The following is a 21,212-nucleotide window of genomic DNA, read 5'->3' on the forward strand; positions in this document are numbered from 1 at the left end:
AGGAAGGTGGCATGGCGGTCCTTCATGGGCAAATTTTGTTATTAACGTCTGGCATTCTCTGGATTTAATGTGTTTTCAAGACAACTGGGAACTCGAAATTTTTTTTGTAGGAATCATGATGACGTTAGTTATCTTCAGATCGTAGCTCTAGAAAGAGGCCCGAGTTCCCAACTTACAATTCCGAGTTGGATGGCCATTTTTAAAATGTATTTTCCCAGTCGGAGCTCGTTTTTGTCTTGAACTCAAATTTCCCAGTTCCGAGTTAACAGTTGTTTTGAGCAGGGCACAAATCAAATAAATCACTTACTCTTGAAAATCTTCCTCTGTTTGCAATTCCAAGGGTCCCAGCTACAACATGAATAGTCGTTTTGTTAGATAAAATCCTTCTTTATATCCCAAAAAGTCTGTTTAGTTGGCGCCATCGATTTCAGTAATCCACTCGTTCAACTTGCAGACAAAGTAGTCCAAAAAGCTACCGCTAAACTTTGTTAAACAAGTCAAACTACGTTTCTATTTAATCTTCAGGTATCCTAAAATGTTAATAAACTATAATATTTCATACGGAAAGAAGTATTGTCAATAGAAAAGTAAAATGATTAAGCGAGCATCCTCTTCGTTGCGCCAACAGACTGATATTGTACCGGGACTCTTTGTACAAAAACTCAAAATTCTTGCTCATTTTTGAAGAAACAAGCTTGAAACAATGAACAAAGACTGGTGACATCTAGTGGAAGCCATAGGAATTGCAATATGGGAGCTGGAATTACATAAAACCCATAGCTTTACATTATAAATTCTGGTTGGTTTTTCTTTGGATATTTGACTGCCATATCAATTGTGTTATAGTCTCATACATGATTTGAACATTTCTACAAACTTCAAAGTGTTTTCTATCCAATGCTACCAATTATATGCATATCCTGGCTTCTGGGCCTGAGTAACAGGCAGTTTACTTTGGGCACGTCAGTCAGGCGGAAATTCAGGAAAATAGACCCTAGCCCTAAATATATTATTAAATGAAATGATTTGCCAGTAGATTGTCGACTTGATTCATGATGATGACTGCTAAGATTTTGAAAGTATGATGTTCAGTCCAATCAAAGCTCCTGTAGATATAATGTGATTTGACGTCATTTTGTCTGTGGCCAATAACCTTGAGCCTTCTTGGATGGGCACTTCTAATGTAACTCTATGGCAGCACCCAAGGGGCTTGACATTTCGAGCTCTACCCTTAGATTTGGCGGTGGAGTAATATCCCCATGAATGACAGAACACTGAGCCAAACATGGAGCAACTAGAGAACATTACCAACTCCTACACGGCATATTTTTCGCTGGCTGCCCCACCGCCACAGAAAGCAGAAACACCTGTATTTTGGAGCTGCCTTAATCAAGAAAGCAAAAAAGAGACCGTGTTTGTATGCAGCTTTATTAACTCCATGACTCAATTAATTAGATTTTTGTTTTACATTGTTTGCAAACTGATATGTGACACATGCAAAACAGCACCCCCCCCAAAAAAAACAGCGCAATAGCTAAAAACGTGTAGCTCAAAACAGGTGCCCTGAATGACGGGTTGCTACTGTCTAGATACACTCTTAGAAAAAAAGGTGCTATCTATCCACACACTTTAGGTCAATATTCCGAGAGTTGTGTAGGGCAATAACAATGGATGACTATTTTGCAAGCATCGTATGTTCAATAATTGAATAATTGTATACAGACATTGTCTAAATGAGAATGGGTTTAAGTGTATCTAAAATATTATCGAAATCTATAAAAATACATAGGAAGGAAGAATGTCTGCCATGCATGTTTAGTTATTAATAAACTGGGTACCAGATTGCTCGCTTATCAATGACGTGTCTTTTTCAGTTCCCATGGTGGACTTCCTGGTCAAGATTCAGGAGTGTAAGGCCATGGAGAGAGAGGATGCTGTGTTTGAGTGTGTCCTGTCACAGCCCTTTGGCAAGATCATGTGGGTTGGCAAGAACTTACCATTGGAGGCAGGGGATAAATATGATATTGAGGTTTCAGAAGACAAGCTCATCCACAGACTAATCATTAAAGACGTTGCTATGGTGGACAAAGGCATCTATGCCGCTGTGGCAGGAATCAAATCTTGCAATGCCTTTCTTGTTGTTGAAGGTAAGATGATGTACTGCACCAGTATCATTTCGCTGTCATTCCACTTCATGTTGACTCCATGTTGACTCCATGTTTGACCCATGTTTGACCCACTCAATCTCTCCGGTCATGTCTTTGGTCCAGCCGACAAGGGTGAACCCGGCAAAAAGAAACAACGTAAAACCACAAGGGCAGGAGGAGCTGGAGTTGACCTGACGGCGATTGCCCAAGAGCAGGCAGTTAAAAACACGGCAGACAGAGAGGTGCTGATGGAGAAGGTGAAAGCAATCAAGGACGAGAGAGCGGCTAATGCCACTGCAGCACCTGAGACTTCCGCTAAAGCTAAAGTTAAGGGGGTAGAGGCTTCCCAAACAGGTAAGGACACTGATTGCAAGTATGACAGAGATCCATCTGAATCTTATTCCAGGTCATATTGTAGAAAAAAATCTTAAAATTCTCTTTTCAGTATTTGCTATTATCCATGTACAATACATGGACATGTACGCTAGAGTACGTGGTCCTGTCTGAACTGTATCCTGATCATTACTATTATCTCCTTCCAGGTCATGTTGTAGTTCATTGCTATTTACCCTGAAGTATCTACAGCATAAATGGATTGGAATATATAATTTAAAATGTGTTTCTGACAGTCATTGACTAGTTGTGATGGTGGTTAAAACTGTAGGAGCTCCAAAACAGGGACCGGCAGTTAAAGGGTCTGACCATAAATCCGTGGATAATGAGGGTAAGATATTATGAGGAATGTGTTTACCTCTGCATGGATACCATGTCAAATATGGAAGCCATTTGAGACATAATGGCTTTGACAGTCTGTGTGTTTTATTCATGATTGAGGATCTTGTTTGTCCACTCCATAGATACATAGTCTCTAAACTTCACAGCACTTCAAAACAACTGATACCTTATAGTGGTTTGTAGACTAGACCAGCGTCTCTCAACCTCCAACCTCCGGTCCATGGACTGGCACGTTGTTGACTGGTTCCTAGGATGTTTCACTGTGAATGATTCCATCAGCTCTAAAGTGCTAATTTGAACAAAGTGGTCTTTTAAGGAGGAAGGACCACAGCTTACTGGGTTGAGAGGTTGAGAAACACTGCACTTGATTTTGGGTTTACATTCATGATCAGCCAACAATGTCCCATTGTTGAGGTCAGGTCACGTGAATGTATTTGGTTTGTTGTATTACACCATGATTCATAGTGTAATTAATTCAGTGTGGTTGCTTGACTTTATAATTTTGTTTTGTTCTATGTGTTTACTAGTCCGTTTCTGCTGCTTGGTTCTAATCCTTTATGCCGTTATTGTGACTACTAATTATCACAAGCATATTCAGGGATTGTAATGCAATGTGTAACACTCTCATTAGATTGCAGAATGAACACAGACATTGTGCTTTCTAAAATGTGCTTTTTATTATGTTTTTTGTATCATATTGCATCATCTATGTCAGGGAAGGGCAACTTTGATGTGTGTGGGGGCTACAAAAAACAGAACTCATCATGAGTAGCCGCAGTGGCTCGTGGGTCTGCGTACCCCCCCCACACACCTTGTGAGCTAAACGTTTTAGCGGCCCCTCGTGACAGTGAAGAGAAAGAAATCAGTTCTAAAGTTAATTTCCTGCAATTCTGAACATGTTGCCATAGGGAGAAGTCAAATGTTTGTATTTTTTTATATGACAACTGACGATCAATGGGCCCCACCCTGTTCGGTAATTCGACCGCGCATGCTACAAGTTTAGATAGTTGGCCGCTAAACTAATTTACCAATCTAAAAATGTTTAGCTGACATGGGCAAATTGAGTGACTGCTGATGCACAACCAAATTTCAAAATTCTACTTGTGTATTCTATTATTCTGACTCTCAACAGTAAGTTGAGACCCCGACTGAGTTCCCCCAAAAATGTTAATATATATTTTTGTATTTATTATTATTGGTCCGTGGAAATACAAAAAGGGGGCCATGCGCCACCCGCGGGCCGACAGTTGTCCATCCCTGATATGTGTATTTTACGCTTATACTTTTAGTGTCATGCTTTTGTCAGTAGGGCCTGCTGTCGCCCTCATGAAAACATTTAATGTTGTAAATACTGTATTTTCTGACACTGTATTCACCACATCTTAAGTGCAATTGATAACATGTCCTTGGTCAATTTTAATGCACACATCAATAACATTCTGTCAAATCTAAATGTTATTCTAGTGGGTAATCAATGTTGATTTTAGTTAGTTAATATTATATATTTTTCCTGTTGAAGGTAAGTATGTGCAACAATAATATAAATGAAACAATTAGAATCCATGCACTGGAGTTAAAGTTGAAGCTAAGGTGTTAGAGGCTTCCCCAACAGCTAAGGACACTGATCGCTAGTATAACGGATGACAAGAATAAACATTCTAGCTGACTGAATAAAGTTAGCTGGAGAAGGCTTTGTGACGTCCTTCAGACGGCTCTTATGATAAGATCTAAATCAATAGTAATCAGTTTTTTTTGAGTGTTGGCCATCTTGGCTTGTTAAAGTTGGATTACTGCAGGGCCACAGCACCCAGAGTTGAGCATGCCAGATATTCTATTCAAAGTGAATTACAACGTAAAAGTTCTCACCATGACTGAGGAGCATAACTGTCATAGAGATTATTATTATTATGATACTTGGCTCATAGGTTGATGCTTTAAATGTGCAATAGGTAAGTTGTCTCTACAACAAAATCTTAAATTCTCTTTTCAGTATTTACTATTATCCATGTACAATACATGGACATGCACGCTAGAGTAGCCGATTCTGTCTGAACTGTATCCTGATCATTACTATTATCTCCTTCCAGGTCATGTTGTAGTTCATTGATATTTACCCTGAAGTATTATATAGCATATCTGGCATGGAATATATAATTTAAAATGCATTTCTGACAGTCATTGACTAGTTGTGATGGTGGTTAAAACTGTAGGAGCTCCAAAACAGGGACCGGCAGTTAAAGGGTCTGACCATAAATCCGTGGATAATGAGGGTAAGATATTATGAGGGATGTGTTTACCTCTGCATGGATACCATGTCAAATATGGAAACCATTTGAGACATAATGGCTTTGACAGTCTGTGTGTTTTATTCATGATTGAGGATCTTGTTTGTCCACTCCATAGATACATAGTCTCTAAACTTCACAGCACTTCAAAACAACTGATACCTTATAGTGGTTTGTAGACTAGACCAGTGTCTCTCAACCTCCAACCTCCGGTCCATGGACTGGCACGTTGTTGACTGGTTCCCAGGATGTTTCACTGTGAATGATTCCATCAGCTCTAAAGTGCTAATTTGAACAAAGTGGTCTTTTAAGGAGGAAGGACCACCGCTTACTGGGTTGAGAGGTTGAGAAACACTGCACTTGATTTTGGGTTTACCTTCATGATCAGCCAACAATGTCCCATTGTTGAGGTCAGGTCACGTCAATGTATTTGTTTTGTTGTATTACACCATGATTCATAGTGTAATTAATTCAGTGTGGTTGCTTGACTTTATAATTTTGTTTTGTTCTATGTGTCTACTAGTCCGTTTCTGCTGCTTGGTTCTAATCCTTTATGCCGTTATTGTGACTACTAATCATCACAAGCATACTCAGGGATTGTAATGCAATGTGTAACACTCTCATTAGATTGCAGATTGAACACAGACACTGTTCTTTCTAAAATGTGCTTTCTATTACGTGTTTTGTATCATATTGCATCATCTATGTCAGGGAAGGGCAACCTTGTTGTGTGTGGGGGCTACAAAAAATGGAACTCATCATTAAGGGCCGCAGTGACTCGTGGGTCTGCGTACCAACCCCCACCCCCCTCTCTTCCCCCACACACCTTCCGAGCAAAACGTTTTAGCGGCCCCTTGTGACAGCGAAGAGAAAAAAAATCAGTTTTGAAGTTAATTTTCTGCAATTCTGAACATGTTGCCATAAGGAGGAGTCAAATGTTTCCATTTTTTTTATATGATAACTGATTATCAATGGTCACACCCCTGTTCGGTAATTTGACCATGCTTACTACAATTTTAGATAGCTGGCCGCTAAACTAATTTACCCCCAAAAAATAAAAAAATGCTGACATGGGCAAATTGAGTGACTGCTGATGCACAACCAAATTTCAAAATTCTACTTGTGTATTCTATTCTGACTCTCAACAGTAAATTGAGACCCCGACTGAGTCGCCCTCATGAAAACATTTAAAGTTGTAAACACAAAATACTGTATTTCGGACACTTTATTCACAACATCTTAAGTGCAATGGACGACACATCATTGGTAAATTTGAATGTTCTCATCTATAACATTTTGTCAAATTTAAATGTTATTCTACTTGGTTATCTTTGCAGATTTTAGTTAGTTAATATTATGAATTTTTCCTGTTGAAGGTAAGTATGTGCAACAATAATATAAATGAAACAATTAGAATCCATGCACTGGAGAAAAATCTGAAGCTAAGGTGTTAGAGGCTTCCCAAACAGCTAAGGACACTGATCGCTAGTATAACGGATGACAAGAATAAACATTCCAGCTGACTGAATAAAGTTAGCTGGAGAAGGCTTTGTGACGTCCTTCAGACGGCTGTTATGATAAGATCTAAATCAATAGTAATCTGTTTTTTTGAGTGTTGGCCATCTTGATTTGTTAAAGTTGGATTACTGCTGGGCCACAGCACCCAGAGTTGAGCATGCCAGATTTTATTTCAAAGTGAATTTCAACGTTAAAGTTTGCTCACCATGACTGAAGCATAACTGTCATAGAGATTATTATTAATATTATTATTATAATTGGCTCATACGTTGATGTTTTAAATGTGCAATATGTAACTTGTCTCTACAACAAAATCTTAAATTGTGTTTTCAGTATTTGTTATTATCCAAGGTCATGTTGTAGTTCATTGATATTTACCCTGAAGTATCATATAGCATATTTGGCATGGAATATATAATTTAAAATGCATTTCTGACAGTCATTGACTAGTTGTGATGGTGGTTAAAACTGTAGGAGCTCCAAAACAGGGACCGGCAGTTAAAGGGTCTGACCATAAATCCGTGGATAATGAGGGTAAGATATTATGAGGGATGTGTTTACCTCTGCATGGATACCATGTCAAATATGGAAGCCATTTGAGACATAATGGCTTGGACAGTCTGTGTGTTTACTCATGATTGAGGATCTTGTTTGTCCACTCCATAGATACATAGTCTCTAAACTTCACAGCACTTCAAAACAACTGATACCTTATAGTGGTTTGTAGACTAGACCAGCGTCTCTCAACCTCCAACCTCCGGTCCATGGACTGGCACGTTGTTGACTGGTTCCTAGGATGTTTCACTGTGAATGATTCCATCAGCTCTAAAGTGCTAGTTTGAACAAAGTGGTCTTTTAAGGAGGAAGACCACAGCTTACTGGATTGAGAGGTTGAGAAACACTGCACTTGATTTTGGGTTTACCTTCATGATCAGCCAACAATGTCCCATTGTTGAGGGCAGGTCACCTCAATGTATTTGGTTTGTTGTATTACACCATGATTCATAGTGTAATTCGTTCAGAGTGGTTGCTTGACTTTATAGTTTTGTTCTATGTGTTTACTAGTCCGTTTCTGCTGCTTGGTTCTCTTCCATTATGCCATTATTGTAACTCCTAATCATCACAAGCATACCCAGGGATTGTAATGCAATGTGTAACACTCACAGTACATTGCAGAATGAACACAGACACTGTGCTTTCTAAAATGTGCTTTCTATTTACCAGTCAAAACAAATTTAGCTGACATGGGCTAATTGAGTGGCTGCTGACACACAACCACATTTCAAAAATGCAACTTGAGTATTCTATTATTCTAACTCAACAGTAGATTGAGGCCCTGACTGAGTGTATATTTTTGGGGGTATTTATTCTTACTGGTCCGTGGGCCTACAAAAAGGAGCTGTGAGCCCCCGCAGGCCACCAGTTGCCCATCTCTAATCTATGTGTATTTTACGCTTATACTTTTAGTGTCATGCTTTTGTCAGTAGGCCTTGCTGTCGCCCTCGTGAAAACATTTAAAGTTGTAAACACAAAATACTGTATTTTCTGATACTTTATTAATCTTAAGTGCAATTGACACATCATTGGTCAATTGTAATACACTCATCTACGGTATAACAGTTTGTAAAATCTAAGTGGTATTCTAGTGGTTAATCTTAGTTAACCGTATTTAGTTAATATTACTGAATTTACTGAACTCCTGTTGAAGGTAAGTATGCAACAATAATATATACGAAACAATTGTAATCCTATTTGCATATGGGGAAGAATGCTGTATTGTTTTCATGTTAGCTAAGTTTTAGACACAAATGTTTTGCTGAGTAAATGAAAGGATTTAAACATATCAGTTATAAATGGAACCCCTATTAACTAGTTATAACCACTGGTAGGGGATTTAGATGGATCTGGAGAAGGTGATGGAGGCAGTGGGAACAGTGGTAAGAGATACTGAGAATTGCATTGACCCAATAACCTTACTGAGATAAGAGTTATATTTGTGCTCAATTTACCTCAATTTTGTTATGTACCGCTTCATTACTTAACAATGTCATTTTACCAAAATCTAGAAATTAATAGATAACATTTTTAGCATTAACTCCACCAGTTGGTCAAAATGTAAAATAACATAATCCTACTTTTTATTTGTTTTAACCCCATTTCTATCTGATAGCTCAACCTGAGTGTCTACATACAGTGCATCTGGAAACTATTCAGACCCCTTGACTTTATCCACATGTTACCTTACAGCGTTATTCTTAAAATTGATTAAATCGTTTTTTTCCCTCATCAATCTACACACAATACCCCATAATGACGAAGCAAAAACTGTTTAGACATTTTGGCAAATGTATATAAAAAAAACAGAAATATCACATTTATATAAGTATTCAAACCTTATACTCAGTACTTTGTTGAAGCACCTTTGGCAGTTATTACAGCCTTGAGTCTTCTTGGGTATGACGCTACAAGCTTGGCACAACTGTATTTGGGCAGTTTCTCCCATTCTTCACTGCAGATCCTCTCAAGCTCTGTCAGGTTAGATGTGGAGCATCGCTGCACAGCTATTTTCAGGCCTCTGCAGAGATTTTCCATTGGGTTAAAGTCCGGGCTTTGGCTGGAACACTCAAGGACATTCATGTGCCTTTTACTGAGGATTGGCTTCCATCTGGCCACTCTACCATAAAGGACTGATTGATGGAATGCTGCAGAGATGGTTGTCCTTCTGGAAGGTTCTCATATCTCCACAGAGGAACTCTGGAGTGCTGTCAGAGTGACCATCGGATTCTTGGTCACCTCCCTGACCAAGGACCTTCTCCTCCGATTGCTCAGTTTGGCTTGGTGGCCAGCTCCAGTCTTGGTGGTTTCAAACTTCTTCCATTTAAGAATGATGGAGGCCACTGTGTTCTTAGGGATCTTCAATGGTGCAGAAAGTTGTTGGTACCCTTCCTCAGATCTGTGGCTCGACACAATCCTGTCTCGGAGCTCTACGGACAATTCCTTCGACCTCATGGCTTGGTTTTTGCTCTGACATGCACTGTCAACAGTGGGACCTTATATAGACAGATGTGTGCCTTTCCAAATCATGTCCAATCAATTGAATTTACCACAGGTGGACTCCAATCAAGTTGTAGAAACATCTCAAGGATGATCAATGGAAACAGGGTGGACCTGAGCTCAATTTTGTGTCTCATAGCAAAAGGTCTGAAAACTTAGGTAAATAGGGTATTTCTGTTTTTTATTTTTAATACATTTGGAAGCATTTCTAAAAAACAGTTTTCGCTTTGTCATTATGGGGTATGGTGTGTAGATTGATGAGGATTTTTTAAAATCCATTTCAGAATATTTCTGTAACATAACATAATGTAGAAAAAGGGTCCGGGTCTGAATACTTTACAAATGCACTCTATAGTATAACTGCATTTTAAAGTAGAGACTGAAATGAAATATTAGAAAATGAGAGTTGTCTGGTTGTAATCATTAATAGGACAGTCAAATAATGAAGGCCCACCGGCGCCCACTGTGCCTGGCCAGCCGGTCGGAGACAGTACTGGTAAGATTTTGCGAGATTCAATTGAATATTGAATGGATGCAATAACATATATGAATAACATTATGCTATTCATATGAAATCTGCTGAATCTGATTATTCAGGAATTTTAGAGTGTTTCTAATAAGTGGTAAGTGAGATATGGAGCATCGAATGGTTGCAATAACATATATGAATAACATTAAGTTATTCATATGAAATCATTTGAATCTGAATTACTGAGGCATTTTAGAGTGTTTCTAAAAGCATATCTACATTCAATTAATATATTACTGGCTCGTCAAAACTATTGCATTGAACTTTTTTTGCATATGATCTCATTCTCTTTTGGATGTGAATATATGAACTGAAATGCTTCCAGTGGTGTTTTTATATACAACAAAGAAGAGGATTCCACAATAACCTGTATGCGAAAGCATACTTTAATCCTCAAACAACTTTGACTTTGAATTGCAGTCACCTTTTCTACTGTTCACCCCTCCCTGTCCTGGAGAGGTGCCGTGTGTGTAGGCTTTTGTCCCATCCCATCATAAACAGGTCCTTGATGACTAGTTGATAGGCCAGGTGTGCCCTACTTAGATGTGTGGTGGGATGTGCAATGACATTGTAACTTAGACGTTTCTCGGACCCCACAGTGTGTGCATTTTGTCCGTTTACGGATTGTTACTAAAAACCCTATGTGGCCCTACTGAGAAACTGTTGATTACTAAGCCCATCCTAATCCAGATCACAGTAGCATGATATTTACCCATGATAATGATATTTAACTATGATAATGATATTTAACTATGTCTATGATAATGATCATTAACCATGATAATGATATTTAACTATGTATCCTTTAAGCAAGTGGAAACAGGTAATTGGGAAATCTTTGTCCAGAGTCTTAATACATGACTGTAGTCCAGACTAGTAGTCTGTAGAAATTGTGATTCAATCATCAATTTCAAAGTATATTTTCTTATTTTTGTAAGGTTAGTTTATATACTGTACGTGCATTAATATGCTGCTCATTGTGTTCTTAACACACATAGACCGGATGAGTAAAAGCATTCACATGAGTAAAAGCATGTAACATTATAAACTGGGTGGTTTGAGCCCTGAATGCTGATTGGCTGACAGCCATGGTATATTAGAGCGTATACCATGGGTATGACAAAACATATATTTTTACTGCTCTAATTACGTTGGTAACCAGTTTATAATAGCAATAAGGCACCTCGGGGGTTTGTGATATATTGCCAATATACCACGGTTAAGGGCTGTGTCGGGGCACTCCGCGTTGCATCGTGAAAAGAACAGCCCTTAGCCGTGGTATATGGCCATATACCACACCGCCTCTGACCTTATTGCTTCATTAGAAAACAGCTAACAACAGAACGGTATCTTGACTTCAGTATTTTCTTCTCAGTAGATTACTCCATTACTCCCCTAGTATTAGCTGTGAATTCAAACCAATGCATAAATGCTAATTGTGTTGTATATTGTGCTGTGTAGGATGCAGCATTAAGAGTGGACTCTCGGATCTCTTTGCTCTCCGTGGCAAGAAAGGTGAACTGGTTTGTGAGATGAGCCATGAAGTTGATGGGGCCTGGTTCAAGGATGGAGAGAAGGTTTTGGCTTTATAGCAGAAATTATTACTACAGTGTTCACGAGATTCAATTCCGTTGAATAGGTCGCCAAGTTGGTCCTGACACTGACCTGACCTTGAAAAAATTCCATAAGTAGACAAAACATTTCAATTGAGCTCTTTTTTTTATCACAAAGAATTTTACCTTACTTTGTCTTTGCCTTTTCAGTTATCCACCACAGATGGAATAGCCATAGTGAAAGACGGAACGAGACACACGCTGACCATTCATAACAGTAGTGAAGACGACACTGGAGTCTATCACTTTGAAGCGGGAGGATTTAAATCAGAGGCAAAAGTCACTGTGGGAGGTATGTCGGCTGCACTTTGAACTCTACCTTACATTTTAGTTTGGTGGACTATGGAGCATTAAGCAGTGGTGTGTTTCTTTCTTTTACATCCTAGAATTACCTGGCGTTGATGCTGATGACCTCCACAAGTTTTCTAAGCCTGTGACAGTAAAAGTGGGCCAGAATGCATCCTGGAAGATGCCTTATACACCACAGGACAACTTGGAGGTGAAATGGTTTAAGGATGGCAAAGAGTTGAAGGATGGTGGTGGGGTGAAGTTGGTGAAGGAGGTCAACCACAGCCGGCTGCTGCTCCGGGAGTGTCTGCGTTCCGACGCTGGAGAGGTCAAGATTCAACTCAAAAACCCATTCGGCACTATAGAGGCCACATCTCGACTGATTGTCCTTGGTGAAAAAAACAAATTGTTGTTGATTTTTCTCTAGGCTATGTGTGTGGTGAAAAGTTTACATCTAGAAATACTTCTGCAACACGTTTAAGGTCATACTGTACCACAATGTGTCCCCGACAGACAAGCCCGGCCCACCAGAAGGCCCGGTGGAAATCTTGGAGACCACCTCCACTGTGATTGAGCTGCAATGGGGTGCTCCTAAGGACAACGGTGGCTCCCCAGTGACTAACTACATCATTGAGCGCCAGCAGCTAGGACAGACCGTGTGGAAGAAGATGGGGGATGTCGCAGCTGACAAAACCACCTACAGGGACAGGAATGTGGTCCATGGGAAACTGTACATCTACAAGATCTACGCAGTGAACCCAGAGGGGACCAGTGATGCACTGCAGACTGAGGAAACAATGGCTGGCATATTGAGTGAGTAGAATCTGAAGAGAAACACCCTCATTCCAAAACATTGGTCCACATGCCGAAACATTGGTCCACATGCCGAAACATTGGTCCACATGCCGAAACATTGGTCCACATGCCGAAACATTGGTCCACATGCCAAAACATTGGTCCACATGCCGAAACATTGGTCCACATGCCAAAACATTGGTCCACATGCCGAAACATTGGTCCACATGCCGAAACATTGGTCCATTCACTCTATGAGTACCTGAGAGTGTAAAAAAGTGTGTTACTTGGGTGAGCCAATGGTGAGCCTCATTCCTCAATGGGACTCCATCTCTACCGTACTTGTTCATTGTTTTCATTGTTATCTCACCTCCATTTATTAGTATTTGCTGGCCGACCTGGAGCACCAAAAGTGGTCAGCGCGTCAAAGACCTGCATCAACCTGAAATGGGAGCCCCCGGAGGATGACGGAGGAATTAAGATTAATGGTTATCAACTGGAAAAACGCAAAAAGGACACAGCTCAGTGGATTGCTTTGAACCCAGTAACTGAGCCTATTGAAGGTCTGGATTACAGATTATAAATTGTTGGTCTTTTTTTGATGGTGAAAATTTAACACATCATGCCCATCATCAGGTTGGCATGGTCTGTGGGGTAATCATTAGCTGGCACAGTCACAAAGTCATAAAATCGGATTTTAAACCTAACCCTAATCTTAACCACCCTTAACCCTAACCTTAAATTAAGAATGTAAATTAAATTGATGTCATTCAGAATACTTTGTTCTGGAAGCTGGATGAAATAAGGATACAGATGTTACCTTTCAAATACATTTTCTTGTCTACAACCATAGTGCTGGAGTATGCAGTGAAGGATGTTGTTGAGGGGGCGGAGTACGAGTTCAGGGTATCGGCCATCAACGTTTCTGGGGCGGGAGAGTTCAGTCTCCCCTCTGTGATGGTGACTGCAAAGAATCCCAACAGTAAGTCTCCTCAATGATCCATCTGCATGCAGTCTGTAGAAGTAAGAGATGTCAACCAGCACTGAACTTAAAATGTTGTTAGCCTCAGTCTGGAGGAAGAAAATCCACTGTCAGAACCAATGTATGGCCAGTGTGGAACACTTCCTAAGACGTTGCTTGTCTCAAAGGATTGTGTTTGTTTGTTTTTCAGTGAGGCCTATATTCAAAGATCCAGAGGACTTCATGGTGATCAGGGCGGGAAACTCTGTGAGAATCAAAGTTTTCTATGAGGTAATCAACAAAATCAAATCTAAGTTTATTGGTCGTGTACACAGATTTGCAGATGTTATCGCTTGTGTTTCTAGCTCCAACAGTGCAATAATACCTAGAAGTATTACGAGGAGTGGAAACACATTGCCTTGTAATGGTCTGCTGATGGCAGAGTCAGCATTTGGAATAAGCAGCATGAGTCCATGGCCACATCCTGCCTGGACCAACGGCAGTGGAGAATGTTTTCCTGGCACACGTTAGATTCCTTGATACCAATTGAGCAACGTTTCCATGCCTGAAGAATTCAGGATGTTCTATCAATATAGTGGGGTCTGACCTGGTACTAGATGGCTGTACCTAATAAATACATATAATGGTGTGTAAAGACAGTAGGATATTATATGAATAGGAAAGTTGTGGACGGGCCTCCCGAGTGGTGCAGTGGTCTAAAGCACTGCATCGAAGTGCTAGAGGCGTTACTACAGACCCGGGATCATCCCCGGGCTGTGCCACAACCGGCCGTGGCCGCGAGTCCAATAGGACAGTGCACAATTGGCCCAGTGTCGTACGGGTTAGGGGAGGGTTTGGCCGGGGGTGCTTTACTTGGCTCATTGCGCCCTAGCAACTCCTTGTGGCAGGCCGGGTAGCTGCAGGTTGACGACGGTCGTCAGTTGAGCAGTGTTTCCTCCGACACAATGGTGTGGCTGGCTTCCGGGTAAGCTGGCGGGTGTTAAGGAGCATGGTTAGGCGGGTCATGTTTCAGAGGACGCATGACTCCACCTTCGCCTCTCCCGAGCCCGTTGGGGAGTTGCAGCGATGAGACAAGATCCAAAATTGTCGAGAGAAATTGGGATAAAATAAACCCCAAAAAATACAAATACAAATAAAAGGTGTGTACAGTCGTAGCCAAAAGTTTTGAGAATTACATAAATATTAATTTTCACAAAGTCTGTTGCCTCAGTTTGTATGATGGCAATTTGCATATACTCCACAAAAGGACCAGCTGACATCATGTCAGTGATTCTCTCGTTAACTTCTTATGGCTGCAGGGGCAGTATTGAGTAGCTTGGATGAAAGGTGCACAGAGGTGCACAGAGTAAACGGCCTGCTCCTCAGTCATAGTTGCTAATATATGCATATTATTATTAGTATTGGATAGAAAACACTCTGAAGTTTCTAAAACTGTTTGAATTATGTCTGTGAGTATAACAGAACTCATATGGCAGGCAAAAACCTGAGAAAAAATCCAAACAGGAAGTGGGAATTCTGAGGCTGGTCGATTTTTAACCAAGATCCCATTGAAATCACAGCGAGATGTGGATGAGTTTGCACTTCCTACGGCTTCCACTAGATGTCAACAGTCTGTAGAACCTTGTCTGATGCCTCTACTGTGAAGGGGGGCGAATGAGAGGGGAATTAGTCAGGTCTGCCATGACCTGACCATTCTTTGACCATGTGCGTTCACATGAGAGGGAGCTCTGTTCCATCGCTCATCTGAAGTCAATGTAATTCTCCGGTTGGAACGTTATTCAAGATTTATGTTAAAAACATTCTAAAGATTGATTCAATACATCGTTTGACATGTTTCTACGGACTGTTATGGAACTTTTGGACATTTCGTCAGGTTTTAGTGAACGCGCTTCCCTGATGTTGGATTTGTTTACCAAACACGCTACAAAAATAGCTATTTGGACAGAAATTATGGACATTACCGAAAAAAACGAAAATTTCTTGTGGAAGTGGGAGTCCTGGGAGTGCATTCCGACGAAGATCAGCAAAGGTAAGTGAAGATTTATAATGCTTTTTATGAGTTTTGTTGACTGCACAAATTGGCGGGTAACTGTATGGCTTGCTTTTGTGGCTGAACGCTGTTTTCAGATTATTGAATATTGTGTTTTGCCGTAAAGCTTTTTGAAATCTGACACAGCGGTTGCATTAAGAGCAAGTGTATCTTTAATTCTATGTAAAACATGTATCTTTCATCAAAGTTTATGATGAGTATTTCTGTTATTTGACGTGGCTCTCAGCAATTTCTCCGGATATTTTGGAGGCATTTCTGAACATGGCGCCAATGTAAACGGAGGTTTTTGGATATAAATATGAACTTAATCGAACAAGACATATATGTATTGTCTAACATGAAGTACTATGAAGATCATCAAAGGTTAGTGATTCATTTATCTCTATTTGTGCTTTTTGTGACTCCTCTCTTTGGCTGGAAAAATGGCTGAATTTTTCTGTGAGTTGGTGGTGACCTAACATAATCGTTTGTGGTGCTTTTGCTGAAAAGCCTATTTGAAATCGGACACTTTGGTGGGATTAACAACAAGATTACCTTTAAAATGGTATAAGATACATGTATGTTTGAGGAATTTTAATTATGAGATTTCTGTTTGAATTTGGCGCCCTGCACTTTCACTGGCTGTTGTCATATCGATCCCGTTAACGGGATTGCAGCCATAAGACGTTTTAACACAGGTGTGAGTGTTGACGAGGACAAGGCTGGAGATCACTCTGTCATGCTGATTGAGTTTGAATAACAGACTGGAAGCTTCAAAAGGAGGGTGGTGCTTGGAATCATTGCTCTTCCTCTGTCATCCATGGTTACCTGCAAAAAAACACGTTCCGTCATCATTGCTTTGCACAAAAAGGGCTTCACAGGCAAGGATATTGCTGCCAGTAAGATTGCACCTAAATGAACCATTTATCGGATCATCAAGAACTTCAATGAGAGCGGTTCAATTGTTGTGAAGAAGGCTTCAGGGCGCCCAAGAAAGTCCAGCAAGCGCCAGGACCGTCTCCTAAAGTTGATTCAGCTGCGGAATCGGGGCACCACCAGTACAGAGCTTGCTCAGGAATGGCAGCAGGCAGGTAGGTGCGAGTGCATCTGCACACACAGTGAGGCGAAGACTTTTGGAGGATGGCCTGGTGTCAAGAAGGGCAGCAAAGAAGCCACTTCTCTCCAGGAAAAACATCAGGGACAGACTGATATTCTGCAAAAGGTACAGGGATTGGACTGCTGAGGACTGGGGTAAAGTCCTTTTCTCTGATGAATCCCCTTTACGATTGTTTGGGGCATCCGGAAAAAAGCTTGTCTGGAGAAGACAAGGTAAGCGCTACCATAAGTCCTGTGTCATGCCAACAGTAAAGCATCCTGAGACCATTCATGTGTGGGGTTGCTTCTCAGCCAAGGGAGTGGGCTCACTCACAATTTTGCCTAAGAACACAGCCATGAATAAAGAATGGTACCAATACATCCTCCGAGAGCAACTTCTCCCAACCATCCAGGAACGGTTTGGTGACGAACAATGCCTTTTCCAGCATGATGGAGCACCTTACCATAACGCAAAAGTGATAAATTAGTGGCTCGGGGAACAAAATATCGATATTTTGTGTCCATGGCCAGGAAACTCTCCAGACCTTAATCCCATTGAGAACTTGTGGTCAATCCTCAAGAGGTGGGTGGACAAACAAAAACCCACAAATTCTGACAAACTCCAAGCATTGATTATGCAAGAATGGGCTGCCATCAGTCAGGATATGGCCCAGAAGTTAATTGGCAGCATGACATAGTGGATTGCAGAGGTCTTGAAAAAGAAGGGTCAACACTGCAAGTATTGACTATTTGCATCAACTTCATGTAATTTTCAATAAAAGCCTTTGACACTGTCACGCCCTGACCGTAGAGAGCGTTTTATGTCTCTATTTTGGTTTGGTCAGGGTGTGATTTGGGTGGGCAGTCTATGTTCTATGTTCTATGATTTTCTATTTCTATGTGTTTGGCCGGGTGTGGTTCTCAATCAGAGGCAGCTGTCTATCGTTGTCTCTGATTGAGAACCATACTTAGGTAGCCTTTTCCCACCTGTATTTTGTGGGTAATTATTTTCCGTGTGTGTTTGTGTGCACCTCGGTTGCGTCACGTTCTTTGCTGTTTACCTGTTTATATTTTTTGGTTGTTTCGGTTTCACTTTCATTAAAAGATGCACGCTGCGCCTTGGTCGATTTATGACAGGGAGTTTGAGGATAGCGACAGACACTTATGAAATGCTTGTAATTATACTTCAGTATTCCATAGTAGCATCTGACAAAAATATCTAAAAACACTGAGGCAGCAGACTTTGTGAAAATGTATATTTGTGTCATTATCAAAACTGTTGGCTATGACTGTACAACAGCAAAACATGTGGCACATCCAACCAACAGTCGTTCTCGCTAATCTAATGCTTTTGAAATTGTCTTTAGGCTGAGCCTCCACCAGAGATCACATGGATGAAGGACAATGAGCCTGTATCCAGTTTTATACAGATCATCAACACAGAGGGCTGTTCCCAGCTTGTGATCCCCTCAACAAAACGCTCTGATTCAGGAAACTACACCATTGTGGCAAAGAATAAAGTTGGAGAGGCCAGCTTTGACATTGAGGTCCTAGTCACAGGTAATTCCAAATTCCCATTTGTTATTATTTTTTACTGGCAGAATAAGATATCCTCGTGTGACCTGTTTAGATTTTCCTGCAAAACTTTATATGAACTCTGAAATCTTATACTGTTGAGGTCTTATACTGTTGAGGTCTTATACTGTTGAGGTCTTATACCGTTGAGGTCTTATACCGTTGAGGTCTTATACCGTTGAGGTCTTATACCGTTGAGGTCTTATACCGTTGAGGTCTTATACCGTTGAGGTCTTATACCGTTGAGGTCTTATACCGTTGAGGTCTTATACCGTTGAGGTCTTATACCGTTGAGGTCTTATACCGTTGAGGTCTTATACCGTTGAGGTCTTGTACCGTTGAAGTCTTGTACCGTTGAAGTCTTGTACCGTTGAAGTCTTGTACCGTTGAAGTCTTCTCACAGGGACAAATTCTAAGTAATGTTGCATTTATTATAACAATCTGAGATTGAAAAATAAAAATTAATTACACGAGCACATTTTCAGATATGATTCAGTCTAGAGAGTCATATACGGCAAAACCTCTGTTAGCCTATGTAACTGATATTTTCTTCTCTTTTGTGGTGCTAGATGAGCCAAAGCCTCCCGGTGCAGTGGAGCTGGAGCAGATTGTCCATGGCAAAGTTATTGTGTCCTGGGAGGCCTCTCCAGACCAGGAGCTGGACAACAGGCTGTATTACATGGTGGCCGAGCACAACTCCAGCACACGCATGTGGTACACTGTGGCAGACCGCATCTTTGACAATTCATACACAGTCAATAACATCATGCCTGGAAGGGAGTACCACTTCAAAATCTATGCCAAGAATGACATGGGCATGTCAGACCCCTCCATGTCACCCACCTGGGGCATCAACAGCAACAGAAGTGAGTTTAGGTTTCGGTTAAAGTCTCTTTTAACCAAGTTTAATCAGAGAATGGATTAGCATTGTTGGAAACAAGTGGCCATTACTTGAATCCATAAACATAATTTGACATTCATCTCTTGACTTGACTGAGGTGAAATGGAACTGTATCAGTTCACTTAAGCTCCTATATAATGTTTTCTAAATCCACAATTATGCTTCACTCTTTTAATTTCCTTTGTTATTTTTTTCTATCTAGTTCCTATAAACACAAACACGCCAGTGGAAGTCAGCTTTGAGAAACCACCATCTGTCCTGGTCCCTCTGAAGGTGCACTCGCCACCAAAAGGATTCCAGATGTACATGACCTGCGCCATCAGGGGATGCCCCACACCCAGCGTCACGTGGCACCTGAACAACGTCTGCATCAATGGTGACAGCAACTACTACATCACCAACTCATACGGCGTGTGCTCCATGTACATCCTTAGGGTCAGGCCCAAGGACGCCGGAGAATACAAAGTTGTGGCAGTTAACTCCTTCGGCAAGGCAGAATGCTCCACTAAACTTGTTGTTAAAGGTAAGCATCTGAAAATACCTATTTCCATTATAGAAGTGATGTCTTTGTTGATTTGGATACTTTTTGTGATTATTTCCTTAATAATTTTCTTAATTTTCTCTCTTTGTGTTTTTTCTTCACAGACTAAATCACATTGATGAATTATCTTGGAGGTTTTCTTCTGCTCTCCTTGATTCTATGTAGAAACATATATTTATTTAAGCAATATTTGAATATGTTAGAGTTTTGGTACATGTATGCGGGATACATGATTAGGTGTTGTGTATTACTCATTAGTTATGTCACTGGACAACTTATCTTCAGTTGTGAGACAGACTTAGCTAACATTTCGTTTTTTGTTCCATTTACTATATTGACTGAATTATTTATCTCAAATGATAAGGAAATTAAATTGAAGTATTAAGTCATTGTCAAAAATAGCACTATTTTTATTTCTTTGAGAAAATCACAAATGTACTTTGGAAAACTACAATAAATACAGCACTTGACATTCTTGTCTGACTTTTCCTTCAGGCGAATGCATAAGTAACATCTCTTTAGTCTAATGGACGTAGGATCTTAATTTGATCACTCTGTTGCAGGAAATGTAAAATGTGTATTGTATTTGAGGTTTAAAAAGGCTTCTGAAGTTGGCAAATTCCACTTTGAAATTTCAGACTTGACTTTCCCTTAAATGTTTCAACCCCTACAAAAATGTATATTCATTATAATCCACATAATAATTCACATTTCCTGTTGTAGAAAACTGGCTCAAATTAGGATCCAACATCTGTAGTTATTTAATTGATAGGCCTATACAGTATGTTATTCCAGACTCAATAAAGCTAATTACCAGCACAGAGGCGCCAGATCCTGACATTTGAGATATTGATGTCATTACTGTGACCAGCAGCACAGCATTGTTTTCATATTGCAGTATGAATAGCGCTTGACTCAGCATGGTTCCAGTCGTCCCAGGATTCCAATAACATCAAGCATCCTAGCCCAAGTCATCTATGAACGACCCAGCAGCTCAACATGCAGACGTTACGTGTCAAGTGTACATTTTCATTGCATTTCCAAAAATATCCACTTAAGCCCCTCAATAAATCGTCTCTGAAAGGAACATAATTGTGCAAATATAGAATTGGTTGTAATGACAAT

At 40.4% G+C, this 21,212-nt stretch overlaps 1 protein-coding gene across 1 annotated transcript in view; it reads left to right on the forward strand.

Moving 5' to 3' along the window:
• The window catches only part of igfn1.4 (immunoglobulin like and fibronectin type III domain containing 1, tandem duplicate 4), a 39,075-nt gene extending 18,519 nt beyond the window's left edge, over positions 1–20,556 (forward strand). Inside the window, exons 10-23 of the mRNA XM_038968418.1 lie at positions 1,875–2,147; positions 2,271–2,501; positions 2,812–2,871; positions 11,730–11,845; positions 12,032–12,173; positions 12,268–12,561; positions 12,683–12,982; positions 13,348–13,527; positions 13,818–13,946; positions 14,137–14,216; positions 18,438–18,630; positions 19,215–19,511; positions 19,749–20,069; positions 20,192–20,556. Of these exons, the coding sequence (XP_038824346.1) occupies positions 1,875–2,147; positions 2,271–2,501; positions 2,812–2,871; positions 11,730–11,845; positions 12,032–12,173; positions 12,268–12,561; positions 12,683–12,982; positions 13,348–13,527; positions 13,818–13,946; positions 14,137–14,216; positions 18,438–18,630; positions 19,215–19,511; positions 19,749–20,069; positions 20,192–20,196 (2,621 nt within the window). The 3' untranslated portion in view covers positions 20,197–20,556. The remainder of the gene's footprint in view (positions 1–1,874; positions 2,148–2,270; positions 2,502–2,811; positions 2,872–11,729; positions 11,846–12,031; positions 12,174–12,267; positions 12,562–12,682; positions 12,983–13,347; positions 13,528–13,817; positions 13,947–14,136; positions 14,217–18,437; positions 18,631–19,214; positions 19,512–19,748; positions 20,070–20,191) is intronic.
• Positions 20,557–21,212: the final 656 nt, after the last annotated feature.

The sequence above is a fragment of the Salvelinus namaycush genome, chromosome 2 (assembly GCF_016432855.1).
Source record: "Salvelinus namaycush isolate Seneca chromosome 2, SaNama_1.0, whole genome shotgun sequence".
In the NCBI taxonomy this organism is placed as follows: Eukaryota; Metazoa; Chordata; class Actinopteri; order Salmoniformes; family Salmonidae; genus Salvelinus; species Salvelinus namaycush.